At 43.4% G+C, this 14746-nt stretch overlaps 1 protein-coding gene across 3 annotated transcripts in view; it reads left to right on the top strand.

Annotated features, from left to right (window-relative positions):
* The window catches only part of LOC110527084 (THADA armadillo repeat containing), a 104435-nt gene that overhangs the window by 77656 nt on the left and 12033 nt on the right, over positions 1-14746 (top strand). For 2 of the 3 annotated variants that reach the window (XR_016496608.1, XM_036982928.2), the window contains 3 exons: positions 1507-1579; positions 1677-1827; positions 2174-2296. Coding sequence is in view for 2 of the 3 variants with exons in the window: in XM_036982928.2 (XP_036838823.2) it covers positions 1507-1579; positions 1677-1827; positions 2174-2296 (347 nt within the window). In the remaining variant the exon portion in view is untranslated. Of the gene's footprint in view, positions 1-1506; positions 1580-1676; positions 1828-2173; positions 2297-13670; positions 13795-14746 lie in introns of those variants that run through there. The other variant, XM_090237492.1, reaches the window with a different exon arrangement.

The following is a 14746-nucleotide window of genomic DNA, read 5'->3' on the forward strand; positions in this document are numbered from 1 at the left end:
TTGCGTTTTCAAAATAGTTTAATTCACTCTTAGGTATTCTTAGTTGATCCGGCTTTCTAACAGTAGAGAGGTTAAACCTGCTCTTAGACAGCTTTCTGGCTACAAGTGTCAAATGAAGAAAGTCAAGGGGTGTGAATACTTTTTGAAGGCACTGTATCTAACTCAAATACGTCATACCTCTGCACATTGATTGGTAATGCAACAATTCCAACAATTCCAAAGATTTGACTAAGTAAGTTCATATAAGGAAATCAGTCAATTTAAATAAATGTATCCGGCCCCGCTCTATGGCGTTCACATGACTGGGAATACAATTTTTTTTAAAGGTAGGGGTGTGGATCACAGTATCTGGTGTGACCACCATTTGCCTCATCCAGCGTGACACATCTCCTTAGCATAGAGTTGATCAGGCTGTTGATAGTGGCCTGTGGGATGTTGTCCAACTCCTCTTCAGTGGCTGTGTGAATTTGCTGCATATTGGCGGGAACTGGAACACATTGTCGTACACGTCGATCTAGATCATCCCCAATGTCTGAGTATGCTGTCAATGGAAGAACTGGGACATTTTCAGCCTCCAGGAATTGTGTACAGATCCTTGTGACATGGGGCTGTGCATTATCATGCTGAAACATGAGGATCTCGTCACGGCATCTCGGTGCATTCAAATTGCCGTAGACAAAATGCAATTGTGTTTGTTGTCCGTAGCTTATGCCTGCCCATATCATAACCCCACCACCACCATGGGGCACTCTGTTCCCAACATTAACATCCGCAAACAGCTCGCCCACACAACGCCATACACGTGGTCTGCGGTTGTGAGGCTAGTAGGACGTACTGCCAAACTCTATAAAACGACATTGGCGGTGGCGTATGGTAGAGAAATAAACATTAAATTCTCTGGCAACAGCTCTGGTGGACAATCCTGTAGTCAGCATGTCAATTGCCCGCTCCCTCAACTTTAGACATCTGTGGCAATGTGTTGTGTGACCAAACTGCACATTTTTAAAGTGGCCTTTTATTGTCCCCAGCACAAGGTGCACCTGTGTAATGATCATGCTGTTTTAATCAGCTTCTTGATATGCCACACCTGAGAGAAATAAGCTTTTTGTGCATGTGAAATATTTCTCTGATCTTTTATTTCACCTCATGAAACATGGACCAACACTTTACATGCTGTGTTTTATATTTTTGTTCAGTGTCTTTTATTTTATTCCTCTTGTGTTACTATTTTATGATTTATTTTTAAACAGTGTCGTTGGGAAGGGCTCTTAAGCAACCATTTCCCGGTGAAGTCTGCATCAGTTGTATTCGGCGCATGTGACACATTTGATACGTTAGCTCTGTGTGAATGTTTTTACACACAGCTTTATTGAATGGTGTTGTGTAGGGGCTCATTTTCTTTGTGCAGTGTGTTACTGCAGTGTTGAGTTGATAAAGGTCTCACACTGTCCTTGTGTTTTACTGTTTTGTGTGTGTGTGTGTGTGTGTGTGTGTGTTGTATTCCAGTGTGGAGTTGCACTGTGCTTCCCTGACCCTGGCCTCTAGATTGGTGGTGCACCTAGCACACAGTGACCCTCAGGTAAGAACCACCAATGATCCAGCTGGGAAATTGTGTGCGTTTACCATGCCCTGCAGTGACATAAGTTTTGTCCATGTTTATGTCCTTCTCCGATCAGGGTGTGGCTGCAGTAGCGTGTCTGGGGCGCTGGGGGGCGCTGGTGTCTCAGTCCTGCGGTGTGGAGCAAAATGCAGAGGTCAAAATGATGGCTGCAGAGGTACTGGTCAACGCCACACCCACCTTGTTGACCAGCCCCAACCTACCATTGGGTGAGTAGGTCTATATGGAAGTTGAATGTATTTGTGGGAGCTACAGTTGTTTGTTTTTGGTTTGTGTTGGTATTTTCTGGTTGTGATTTTAAGGACACAGCCACAAAGATTGTGTGTATGAAAATTACAGGTAGACAATGCTTTTAAAAAAAAATTGGAGTCATCCGCGGAAGGATGCTGGACACCGGTGATTATTGTCCGCCAAAAAAACCTTATGCAACCCGTCCATAAAAGAAAAATCGATAAGTTGAACTTTAAGGCAGAAATGGACTGTGACGAATGCAAATGTAGTTTAATACATGTTCATACATCTCTCTGTGTCCTAATGAAGTTTTGATTGTGCCAGGTGTGTCCCACACAGTGTCTCTGTGGAGAGGTCTGTTCACTCTACTTCAGGACGAGGACCAGGATGTCCGAGACAGAGCTGCTGACTTCATCTCCAACCTCCCTACACACCTACTGAACCCAGGTACGCTCACCACCTCAGCACAGACACGCACGCACTGAAACACACACAAGGGCTGCTTAACCAAATTCCATCTGATTCGAAATCGAACATTTTAGTGCTTGAGTAGCACTACATCCAGCTGCTACATCATGTTTAGTTAGTGCTTGTGGATGTGTTGTAAATACTTCAGATATAGAGGTCATATACAGTTACCCCATAATCTTTCTATTACCGTCTCTGTCACAGTGTCAAACATACACACATGTTGGGGAGGGGCACTGACGCTGTTTCTCGCTAAGATTGGGGAGGGTTCCCGGAATGAGGGGTGCTAAATCTAGTTTGGCGGGGGGGGTGGTACACCGGTGCTGGGTATCATTTGTGTGTGTGGTGATTCGTCATAGCTCTGAAGCGTTTGTTCTTTGTTTTGCAAAGTATTTTGTGACTCCAGCTCTTGGGACATGGATGCGCTCTCAAACTTGAAAAGGAGAGCCGCACGCTCTAGGAGTTCAGATGCAGTCATTTAATAACCTAATATCCAAAGTTTCGACAGACAGGCTGTCTTCATCAGGTGAAACATTGGATATTAGGTTATTAAATGATTGCATCTCAGCTCCTAGAGTGTGCGGCTCTCCTTTCGTTCTTCAAGTGTTTTACTCTGCTAGCCAGCACCTCGCCTAAACAGGTGTGCGTTTCATTCGCCTCCAGATTGCGTTCTCAAACTAACACACACTGCCCCACTCACTGAAATATGAGACCGCTCAAAAACACCCCTTTTGTCGCGCAGGCAGGCACTCACTCACAGCACCAGAGTTTTGACTAGGGTTTGGAACTGAACTTATTTTCCAATCGGTTCGCTGTGAACAGAACCACTTTTTTTTTTGTTCAGTTCCACTTTTCCGTCCAGCAGAATAAAATTCTCAACCGGTTCAAAACAAAATAAAACTAGCAGTTTATATTATTCCTTTCTGTTCTTTTTTAAAACGTCTTAATGTTTTATTTTATTTCACATTTATCCCAACATGAAATTACTTCACCAGTCGATAGAGCAGCTTTATGGAACAGGCAAGCTATGTACATGCGTTGGAGAGACAAGTGTAGTGTAGGGTGCGACATGCTGCTGAAATTTTTGCAGGTGAGGAGAGTGCTGGCAATCTGTTGTTATGACATGCATTATCTGAATTAGGCCTACGGATGAGCGGCTTCTATGAAGGAACTTTGAATGTCTTTTAATTTCAGGGAATTGTCTTTTAATTTCAGAGAATTGTCTTAACATTGGACCAGCGCTAGCCCTTGATCATGACTCTCAGTTCCATTACATTACACATAATGCCTCCTAGAGTTTGAGAGCTAGACCAGAGCTAGCTAACAACCCTAGCTAGGTAACAAGCTTGTGTGTGCAGAGTGGCACCAAAATTTTAATTAAAACATCTTACCATTTTGTAGTTAATAAATCCAATGTGAAACGTGATAACTGTTTAAGTGATAATGCAAGAAAAGCTGGTGTTTGGAGGATATATTGGCACGGGTGTTAGGCCCAATATATCCAGCCAACACCAACTTCGAGGGTATTATCAATTTTATACAACGGGTTACCAACCTATTCAAATAAGGTTATTTGGTGAATTTATTCATACTATACTATTTCATCCTTCCACAAGTCAGAGACACGACCCAGTCGACCCATTCTTTTCCCTTGCTCGCTAGCCAGCCAAATACGGCTTTCTTAGTCACGTCAAACAATGCAGCCAGAATAACAGCAAAGTAGCTGCATTAGTTTAAGCTGTTTTCTAGTGACATTTATTTTTGTAACAAGCTTGTGTGTGCAGAGTGGCACCAAAATTAAAATTAAAACATCTTACCATTTTGTAGTTACATCCATAACAATGATCTAATGATGCGTGATTTCGCCTGGTATAGAAAATGCGCTCTCTCGTCAGGAGACTGTTGTTCAGAGGAGCTAGCCAACAACACAGCTAACACAATCACTTCAAACTGAAGCTGGAAAGACTGCAAACTATCTGCATTTCATTGTACCTGTTTTCTATTGACATTTCATTGTTTAGATCCATAAAAATTATCCCAGCTGATTCATGATTTCGACTGGCTGTCTGTCTCGTCCCGTCTCCCAACGCGTTCATTACTATGGGCCAGCTGGCGACCGAATTTCAATATTTAAACAATGTTGCAAATGTTGGACAGACAGCAAGGTTTATACAAATCTCCGTGGTAGCCGGCTAGTGTTGGCTATCTAACAGTCTGATGATAGAAGCTGTTTTTCAGTCTCTTGGTCCCAGCTTTGATGCATCTGTACTGACCTCGCCTTCTGGATGATAGTGGGGTGAACAGGCCTTGGTTAATGTCCTTGATGATCTTTTTGACCTTCCTGTGACATTGGGTGCTGTAGTTGTCCTGGAGGTCGGGCAGTGTGCCCCTGGTGATGCGTTGGGCAGACTGCACCACCCTCTGGAGAGCCCTGCGGTTGCGAGCGGTGCAGTTGCCGTATCAGGCAGTGGTACTTTCAATTGTGAGTTTGTGAGGGTCTTAGGGGCCAAGGCAAACGAGATCCTACCGTCCTAGGGAGCGGGCCGTATCGGTGGCGCTGTGTTATCCTCAAAGCGGGCGAAGGTGTTTAGCTTGTCCGAGAGCAAGACGCCAGTGTCCGCGACGTGGCTGGTTTTCCCTTTGTAATCTGGGATTGTCTGTAGACCCCGACACATATTTATCGTGTCTGAGCCGTTGAATTGTGACTCCACTTTGTCTCTGTACCTACATTTTGCCTTTTTGATTGTCTTACGGAGGGAATAACTACACTATTTGTATTCAACCATGTTCCCAGTTACCTTGCCATGGTTAAATGCCTTGGTTCGCACTTTCAGTTTTGCGCAAATGCTGCCATTTATCCAAAGTTTCTGGTTTGGGTAGGTTTTAATAGTCACCGTGGGAACAACATCCCCTATACACTTTCTGATGATCTCAGTCACCGTGTCCATGTATACATCAATGTTATTCTCAGAGGCTACCCGGAACCTATCCTAGCATGATCAAAACAATCTTGAAGCATGGATTCCGATTGGTCAAACCAGCGCTGAATAAACCTTAGCACAGGTACTTCTTGTTTGAGTTTTTGCCTAATAGGAAGGGAGGAGCAAAATGGAGTCTTGATCTGATTTGCTGAAGTGAGGGCGGGGGAAGGCCTTGTAGGCATCTCGAAAGGGTGATAACCCCCCCCACTGCTTTTCTAGTGTTTTTCCAGAGCGAGTACTACAGTCAATGTGTTGCTAGAACTTCGGTAGTGTTTTCCTCAAATTTGCTTTGTTAAAATCCCCAGCTACAATAAATGCGGCCTCGGGATATGTGGTTTTGTTTGCATAAAGTCTAGTGTAGTTCCTTGAGGGATGTTGTGGTATTGGCTTGAGTGGGAATATACACGGCTGTGACTATAACCGAAGATAATTATCTTGGGTGGTAATACATTGATTGAGGTATTCTAGGTCGGGTGAACAAAAGGACTTGAGTTTCTGTATGTTATCACACCATGAGTAGTTAATGATGGAACATACACCACCACCTTTCTTCTTCCTGGAGAGTTTTTTTATTTTTCTGTCTGCACAATGAACTGAGAATCCAGCTGGCTGTATGGACAGGGACAGTTTATCCCGAGAGAGCCATGATTCTGTTTAACAGAGCATGTTACAGTCCCTGATGTCTCTCTGGAAGGAGATCCTCGCCCTGAGCTCGTCTACTTTATTGTCCAGAGACTGAATTAGCAAGTAATATACTCGGAAGTGGTGGATGGTGTGCACGCCTCCTGAGTCGGACTAGAAGTCCACTTCGAATACCTCTTCTCCGCCGGTGGCATCATGGAGCAGCCTCTGGGATAAGTTCAATTACCCTGGAGGGTACGAACTAAGGATGCAATTCGGAGAAGTTGTATTCCTGGTCGTAATGCTGTTGAGTTACAGCTGCTCTGATATCCAAAAGTGCTTTCCGGCTGTATGTAATATCACAAAAAAACGTTCTGGGCTAACAATGTAAGAAATAACACACACAAAAACAAAGTTGCTAGAAGCAGAGCTGCCATGTCTGTCGGCGCCATCTTACATTGTTTCCCATTGTTTCCTATTGTTTCCTAATTATCCTCTCTCCCTCTACTCTCCCTCCTCTTCACTCTCCTCTTCCTCTCTCGCTCCACCCCTCCCTCCTTGCTCCACATCTCTAACCCTCCAATCATCTCGAACTCCTCTTCCTCCCAGCCGTTTTCTCCTGAGCCCTGACTCTCCACATCACTTCCCTCACTTTCACTGACCCAGAGGTACTGAGTAACAGAGGGAGAGGAGCAACAAATAGGATACAATTGTAGGTGGAAAATGATCTCTCTGTCTCCCTCTCACACGGTCTTTTTCTCAACCATTCACATACTCTCTTCCTAACAAGGGGTTTCCATATTAAAACGTTACACGCTTCCCATTCGTTTCTCTCTCTCCCCTTAAATCAACGATTGCTTTCTCGACTGACAGACTAACTACAGAGTTTGCCAATGTTAGCTGATTATTTACAACAGTTTCCAAAATAATTGTGTCGGTAGAAACGGGACAAAACAAGCAACTTGTTAGCTGGCTATGTAAAAAAATATCCAACTTATCATATGAGCTCCATTGCGCGGGCATCTACCCTAACTTGACCGCTGCACGACACCTGTTCCCCAAATTTCACAACATCAAACATCGACTGCATCAAACATACAGTGCTGTGAAAAAGTATTTCACAATTATTTCATGACGAAGTATTCATGGCCTTATGTGACAAAGTAATTGCCCCCCCTTGTTAAATCATGAATTTACTGTGGTTAATCACATTTTTTGGAAAGCCGAGTTCAATTTCACTAGCCACACCCAGGCCTGATTACTGCCAGACTTGTTGAATCAAGAAATAACTTAAATAGAACCTGTCTGACAAAGTGAAGTAGGCCAAAAGATCTCAAAAAGCAAGATATGCCGCGATCCAAAGAAGTTCAGGAACAGATGAGAAACAAAGTAATTGATATCTATCAGTCTGGAAAGGGTTACAAAGCCATTTCTAAAGCTTTGGGACTCCAGCGAACCACGGTGAGAGCCATTATCCACAAATGGAACAGTGGTGAATCTTCCCAGGAGTGGCCGGCCTACCAAAATTACCCCAAGAGCGCAGCGACGACTCATCCAAGAGGTCACAAAAGAACCCACAACAACATCTAAAGAACTGCAGGCCTCAATTGCCTCGGTTAAGGTCAGTGTTCATGACTCAACTATAAGAAAGAGACTGGGCAAAAATGGCATCCATGGCAGAGTTCCAAGGCAAAAACCACTGCTGACAAAAAAATAACATAAAGGCTCGTCTCACTTTTGGCAAAAAACATCTTGATGATCCCCAAGACTTTTGGGAAAATATTCTGTGGACTGTCGAGACAAAAGTTGAACTTTTTGGAAGGTGTGTGTCCCGTTACATCTGACCATAAAAGTAACACAGCATTTCAGAAAAATAACATCATACCAACAGTCAAGTATGGTGGTGGTAGTGTGATGGTCTGGGGCTGCTTTGCTGCTTCAGGACCTGGATGACTTGCTATGATTGATGGAACCATGAATTCTTCTCTCTACCAAAAAATCTTGAAGGAGAATGTCCGGCCATCAGTTCGTGACCTCAAGCTGAAGCGCACTTGGGTTCTGCAGCAGGACCATGATCCAAAACACACCAGAAAGTCCACCTCTGAATGGCTTAAAAAATAAATTAAATAAGGTTTTGGAGTGGCCTCGTCAAAGTCCGGACTTGAATCCGATTTGAGATGCTGTGGCTTGACCTGAAAAGGGTGGTTCATGCTCGAAAACCCTCCAATCTGGCTGAATTAAAACAATTCTGCAAAGAGTGGGCCAAAATTCCTCCACAGCGATGTGAAAGACTCATTGGCAGTTTTCGCAAATGCTTGATTGCAGTTGTTGCTGCACAAGCAGTTATTAGGTTTAGGGGGCAATTACTTTTTCACATGGGGCCATGAAGGTTCGGATAGATTTTTTCCTTTAATAAATCAATCATCACTACCCAAGTAAACACAAAATGCAGTTATCTTTGTGTAATATTAAAATTAGTTTGATGACCTGAAACATATAAGTGTGACAAATGTGCAACAAAATAAGAAATCAGGAAGGGGGCAAATACTTTTTCACAGCACTGTATATCTGTTGTTGACTTATTTCACTCACCTCGACATCATCGCTTCTCAAGGACGGGTCCGACTCCGTATCATCAACCAACACAGAAACAGTCACTTTCACGGTGAAAAGTCCTGTCTGCTTTGGGGCTGTCATATTGAGTAATGAAGTAAAAAATAAACTTTGAAAAGTGAAATGACACAATCCCCTGTTTCTGGTTAATGACAACAGCCACCCATATACCACAACAGATTGTTAACAAGTACATTTTGCGATATTGACACAGATATTATTGTTAGAAAAACAAGGCCTTTCGAAGCCGCTATAGTAATTTAAAGAAAGGCCGTCGACAGCCGCAATGGGTTCTAAAGGGCTATTAACTAGCATTGAAAAAGTGTATCCTTTGTTCTCGTAAAAAAAAAAAAAAATCCCTAATTTCTGAATCATGCCTGTAACGTCAGTAGCTACAGTAGACCATTCATTTCTCGGTCGGAGGGGAGGAACAGGTAGCCTACACACACACTGATGAAGAGTTTCAGCTGGCAGGCAGGCAGACACTGGAATATGTTTCTGACTGACAGTCAGGGTTTACATATGTGTATTTTTTTTTTTTTTTTTGTGGGACTGGGTAAAAAAAAATAACCGTAAAGTAAAATAACGTTATTAGCCGGGGCTCTCGAGTGGCACAACGGTCTAAGGCACTGCATCTCAGTGCAAGAGTTGTCACTGTAGTCCCTGGTTTGAATCCAGGCTGCATCAGGCTGCATCATATCATTTCCGTTGGTGTGTTTTTACATTACCCAATTGGGAAAAAATCTTGCCACATTGAGAGCGGTGTGTTTAGGAGTCCCATAGGGCGGCACACAATTGGCCTAGCGTCGTCCAGGTTTGGCCGGGTTAGGCCGTCATTGTAAATAAGAATTTGTTCTTAACAGACGTGCCTAGTTAAATAAAGGTTCAATTTAAATAAAAAAAACTGGTTTCCATGCTTTTTAAATAACTGTTCTGTTCCGGAACAGTATAGATCACCTTCGTTGTCAGTTCCCTGAACCAGCTCCTACCTCTGGTATTGACATATGTCTGCTCAGTGTGACTTTCTCTCCTCAAGACACACTTCCTTTATTTTCCCAGCTTCTTCTCCTGGCGAAAACACAGGAGCCACCCTTATTGTCGCTGCATCTGCCTCCAGTGATAACATCACCTCATTGTTCTCTAATAAAAAGAACATCGATGTCTATACATCAATGTGTACGTTGGGGCCGAGCAGGGTCAGATACGAACCAGAGGACTAAGACTGATATGCTTTTTCTACAACAGGATGGGAATAAAATGAACATAATTGCTGTGTGTTTGTGTGGTGTGTGTCCTGGGGATCCCCTGTCATTTCTCCCTCCTCACCACACTAGTCATTTCCTGAGAGTTCAACCCTGATGTGTGGGCGTCAGAATTCTTCATGGACTCTACAGAGCGTACATTATTCTGCTGTCCAAAGGGACACTGTGTGTTGATGTCCTGTCTACATTCAGCCCAGCCACCGTGTCTGCCTACAGAGTACTGTAATGGGGATGGGGGCATGTTTACGACCTAACGTGGCAGGGTAAAGTAGTGGTGGTGTCAAGCCAAGGCCATGTAATGACCAGCTCTCTGCCTTTTGATATGGAAGTGAATCAGACTCAATCCCTTCACCCCAGTAGACCCAAGCAGGTACTCTACTTCATATCCACAGACGTATTTCAACGTAGGGGTGGTTATATAAAGGAAGAGGGCTTGACTTAGTACACAAAAAACACAATGTAGTACAATATATGGTATGGTAGATTGTCAACCACAGTAGATGGTCAATTGACTTGGAAAGTTAGTCATGTCCTCGTTTTTTAAAATGATCAATTAATCAATTTACCAAAGAGCACATTCTCTATCTACAAAGATCTACTATTTTGTATCCTAGCAGCACTTCCCTCTTTTTTTGTTTCTTCTACAAGTTAGTTATGCATTTAGAAGTATGAGAGAGAGAACAACCTTTCAACATTTTGTTCTATAGTATTATACAGTCCTTGTAGCCTGATAAGGCTGAACTACAGTGGAGCCCTGTGTTTCCCCTATATGTATAAATCATGGCCGCCACTGAAAACAAAATAATCAGGATGGTAAAATGTTTTCAGTGTAAACTTAAATGACTAAAACCAGAAAGTACGTAGAAAAGATGCATTGCTACATCACATCTTTTTTTAATAAGACCATCTTTGAGAACTAACAATAACCAAAATAAAAATTTGACAGTCAGGGAGAATATGAAATTCCAAAACCGATAGAACAAGGCACAAGCCAATGGCGAAATGTGTATAATTGCATGAAAATAGCTTTGAAACTAGAATGTTTCTCTCTGCCCAATGACAACATTTGTAGAATAGCAGGAAACAAACTTTAAAACTGTAAAATGCTGTCACTGCGGCCAAGAGGAGGGCATCTAAAACCGTGCCATAGGCCACGCCCACTACAACGGATTTCTATTAGATTATGATTCAAAAGTGCCAATGCAAAGTTGCACCTTTTTCTGTTGGAGTTATTTCATAAAACTGATCAGAATTCCAAAGAATGCTGACGTCATGCCGGGAAAAAACCATTTAGGGGATGTGACGTTAAATGGAGGGCATGGTTATCCAGCCTATTCCCTATGATGTCAAATTAAAATGTGTTGGAAATACTTAACACCATCTAACCAGTTATTAAATAATGTTATCGGTATATGCAGTTACACTAAGTGACCAAAAGTATGTGAACACCTGCTCATGGAACATATCATTACAAAATCATGAGAATGAATATGGAGTTTGCCACCCCCTTTGCTGCTATAACAGACCACTCTTCTGGAAAGGCTTTCCACTAGATGTTGGAACATTGCTGGGGGACTTGCTTCCATTCAGCCATAAAAGCATTAGTGAGGTCAGGCACAGATGTTGGGTGATGAGGCCTGGCTCGCAGTCACCGTTCCAATTCAACCCAAAGATGATCGATGGGGTTGAGGTCAGGGCTCTGTGCAGGCCAGTCAAGATCTTCCACAAACAAACCATTTCTATATGGACCTTACTTTGTGCACGGGGTAGGTGCCATAGCTTCAGCCGGTGCAGCTCTGTGGAGCCGCGGGCCCCCTATGTAATTTCAATACCACCCCACCATGCCCAAGTATTAATTGTTGACGTGGGTCCATCAACTCTAAGATATGTTGAAGATCTTTCTTTAACACAGGCTATATGATAAATGATCCCACTGATGGTTTCACCAACAAAAAGTCAGCATGATATTTTAGTGTATAGTTGACAAATTTTAATTTGCTAAATAAATCACATTATTCAATAGTTTCAATACCATGTTAAGATAATGAAATGCATTCTGGGATTCATTGTGCAAATACTCTCCAAAGCCTTGTTGTTTCTGTCATTGTTTTAAGCAACAGTTGAGCTAGCTATCAAGAGACAATGGCCAGGGGGGAAATTAAGTCGAGAATAGAAAATTAAGGATTTAAAAATCAGCTATGTATCGACAAAAAAGTGGAGCCCAAAAGAGGAAGGCCAAAAATGAGAACGCAAAGGAGGTATCAGAATTAGTTAAATTAGATTCCTTTTTCAAATGCAGTTCAAGTGCAGCTGTTGCTAGCACAAGCAATGTAGCGGGACCAGAAGAGGATGTAGGTTTGTCATCGCCAGCAGCAGCTTTTGGCGGGTCAAGTGAGCCAAGGCCAAGCTGTTCCATCGTGCCAGAAACGGCAACTTTGACAGAGGAGGATACAGGTTGTCAGGTATCGGCGGATATGACCCTGAGCACAAGCCAGACTATCCCTGGGCTGGGCAGGGAGGAAGAGGAGCAGGGCAAGGCTAGAATCGTGGCGGCTGAGGAAACAGGTGGAAGTGGGGCTGATGGCCTTTTAACCTATCCAACTGACAGGGGGCATTATGCAACAAATATGGATGCAAAGGTTAAATAGCACGTTATTGCATAAGGCTCGTGTAAGCCTACTGGCCCATTCCCAAGAGATAAAGAAAGGCGGTGTTTTTCCGAGTCGTATTACACCACTACAACCATGGCTGGAATCAAATGACCACGTACATGGCTATGTTATTCGGCCAGGCTAGATTGGGCGTATTGTGAGCCTTGCTGGCTGTTCGGAGATCGGAGTGCCCCTTCTCTGATGCATGGGTGAATGGGGTGAGAGATTGTTGCCATCTAACATACAAAATAGCATGTCATGAGACATCCCAGATTCACATGGGTGCCTGTTTTTGTATATGAGCAATGGAAGCTCAATGGCGCTGTTGACGCAGAAATGCAGCACATTTGTTCTAGCGCATAGTTAGGGGCACTGTGAAAAGTTGGGACAGGAATCGTCTCAGTATAATTGAACTGTCATTTTACGACCCAGTTCTGAGAACTTTTAGAACGCACCCCAGGATCTGTTAATTAACTATCTCAGTCCTCAAATCCAAAACGAGCTGATTTTATATCTTAAGCGAGCGAATGAAGTGTGACATCCAGGGAGAGATGCAGGATGCCCCATTTTTTGTTTCTATTATTATGGACACCGGATGTATCCAAAGTAGACCAGTTAAACCAAGTTCATCGCTTTGAGAGTGATAAGGGATGCCGATAATGTCGCCACAGATCTGACCGTCAGTCGTTTTTGGGATTTCTGGAGGCTGCTGACATCAAGCGGCTGAGCATCAACTTAAAGTCCTGGGCAGCATAGAGGATAATGGGCGGGATATTTCAAAATGTCCTGGGCAGGGGTATGATGGATCTGCTAACATAAGCGGGGTCTATTCGGGTGTGCAGGCCAGAATATTTGAAAAAGAGCCGCTTGCTGTTGTGCGTTGCGTAGCGCACAATCTTTACCTTGCTCAATGTCTCTGTTAAAAATGTGTCAAGAGTTTTTAAACAGTTTTATGAGACTGTTGAACTGTTATACACCTTCTCCGGGCATAGCATAAAGAGATCAATGTTGAGTGGTATATTTGATTTTGCACCAGGAAAAAGAAAATGTAACACTAAAATGACTGTGTCCCACCCGCTGGTCATCTAGATAGGAGTCCCTTGCCACCCTGAGATACAGATATGTGGACGTAATGAAGGACCTCACCAACATTGTGCTTTTAAGTGACCAGAAGAAAGAGAGGGAGGATGCAGCAGCACTGACATTTTGTTTTGTTGTTCTGCAGACTAAGGTTTTAGAAAGTGGGAACGTCGTCTCCAAAATGCTACAGGCCAAAGATGCAGACCTGCACAGAGCAGTCAGCCTACTCAAGGACATAGGGGTCCTGTCCGGACAGGATTTTGAGAAGGACAAAGTCACTGGAAAAACCCTTGCCGACAAATGGGGAGCTCAGAGCGCATTTGAAGACACTCTGAGAAGGAAGGCGAGGCTTCATTTTGATGAGCTATGCGAGGACGAGCGACTGTCTGATGGGGAAAGTAGTTTTAGAGTCAACGTCTTTAACGCAAACCTTGACATCGTTATCCACCAGCTGTCAAACGGATTTAAAAGACTCCATCCATCCCACTACACTGGCCAATGCAGATGAGGAACTCTACGAGACCGCCAACCGGCTGGCTGAAGATTACAGCAAAGATATATCTTCCCTGGCCATTTACTCTCTTTCAGGGCCTATTGTAAGGAGGAAATAGCAAAGCACACTACAGTTAGAGACCTGGCCAAGATGCTCATTGTGGATTTACAGGCAGTCATAGAAAGGAGCATCGCTGTAACGGTAGCCAGTGCCGAGCGCTCCTTTTCAAAACGGACAACAATGAAATCATACCTGAGCAGCAGCACGGGACAGGAGAGACTGTGTGGGTTTTACATTCTGTCCATTGAAAACACCAGGGCCACAGATTTGAATGCCATAATCAACGACTTCGCAGAGTGCAAGGCCCGTCGAATGCCAATCAAATGAGTGAGTATAGCTTAGATTGTTACAGGGCAGGCTACCCAGACAGCCTATATAAATCAAGCTTTATTGAGATTCATTTACATTGCTTGTCAATCTATGACTATGCTCGATCTGTCTTTGGAAACCATGTTGTGGTGCACAGCCGCTGAGCCATCTGTTTTAACTAGGCTATAGTAATAATAGTAAGTGCATACGCATCATATACTGTTTAAAGGCATGCTGCCATTTTAAGCTATCTCTTTAAATGCTCCACTTCCTTGATTTGCTGGTGTTTTTGCTATAGGCCTCTGCAGGAGTTAGATCATTTGAGATACCGGTATGTCAGTTTTGCCACCGTGCATAAC

Source organism: Oncorhynchus mykiss, chromosome 1, assembly GCF_057628025.1.
Source record: "Oncorhynchus mykiss isolate SJ-2025 chromosome 1, ASM5762802v1, whole genome shotgun sequence".
NCBI classification, from domain to species: domain Eukaryota; kingdom Metazoa; phylum Chordata; class Actinopteri; order Salmoniformes; family Salmonidae; genus Oncorhynchus; species Oncorhynchus mykiss.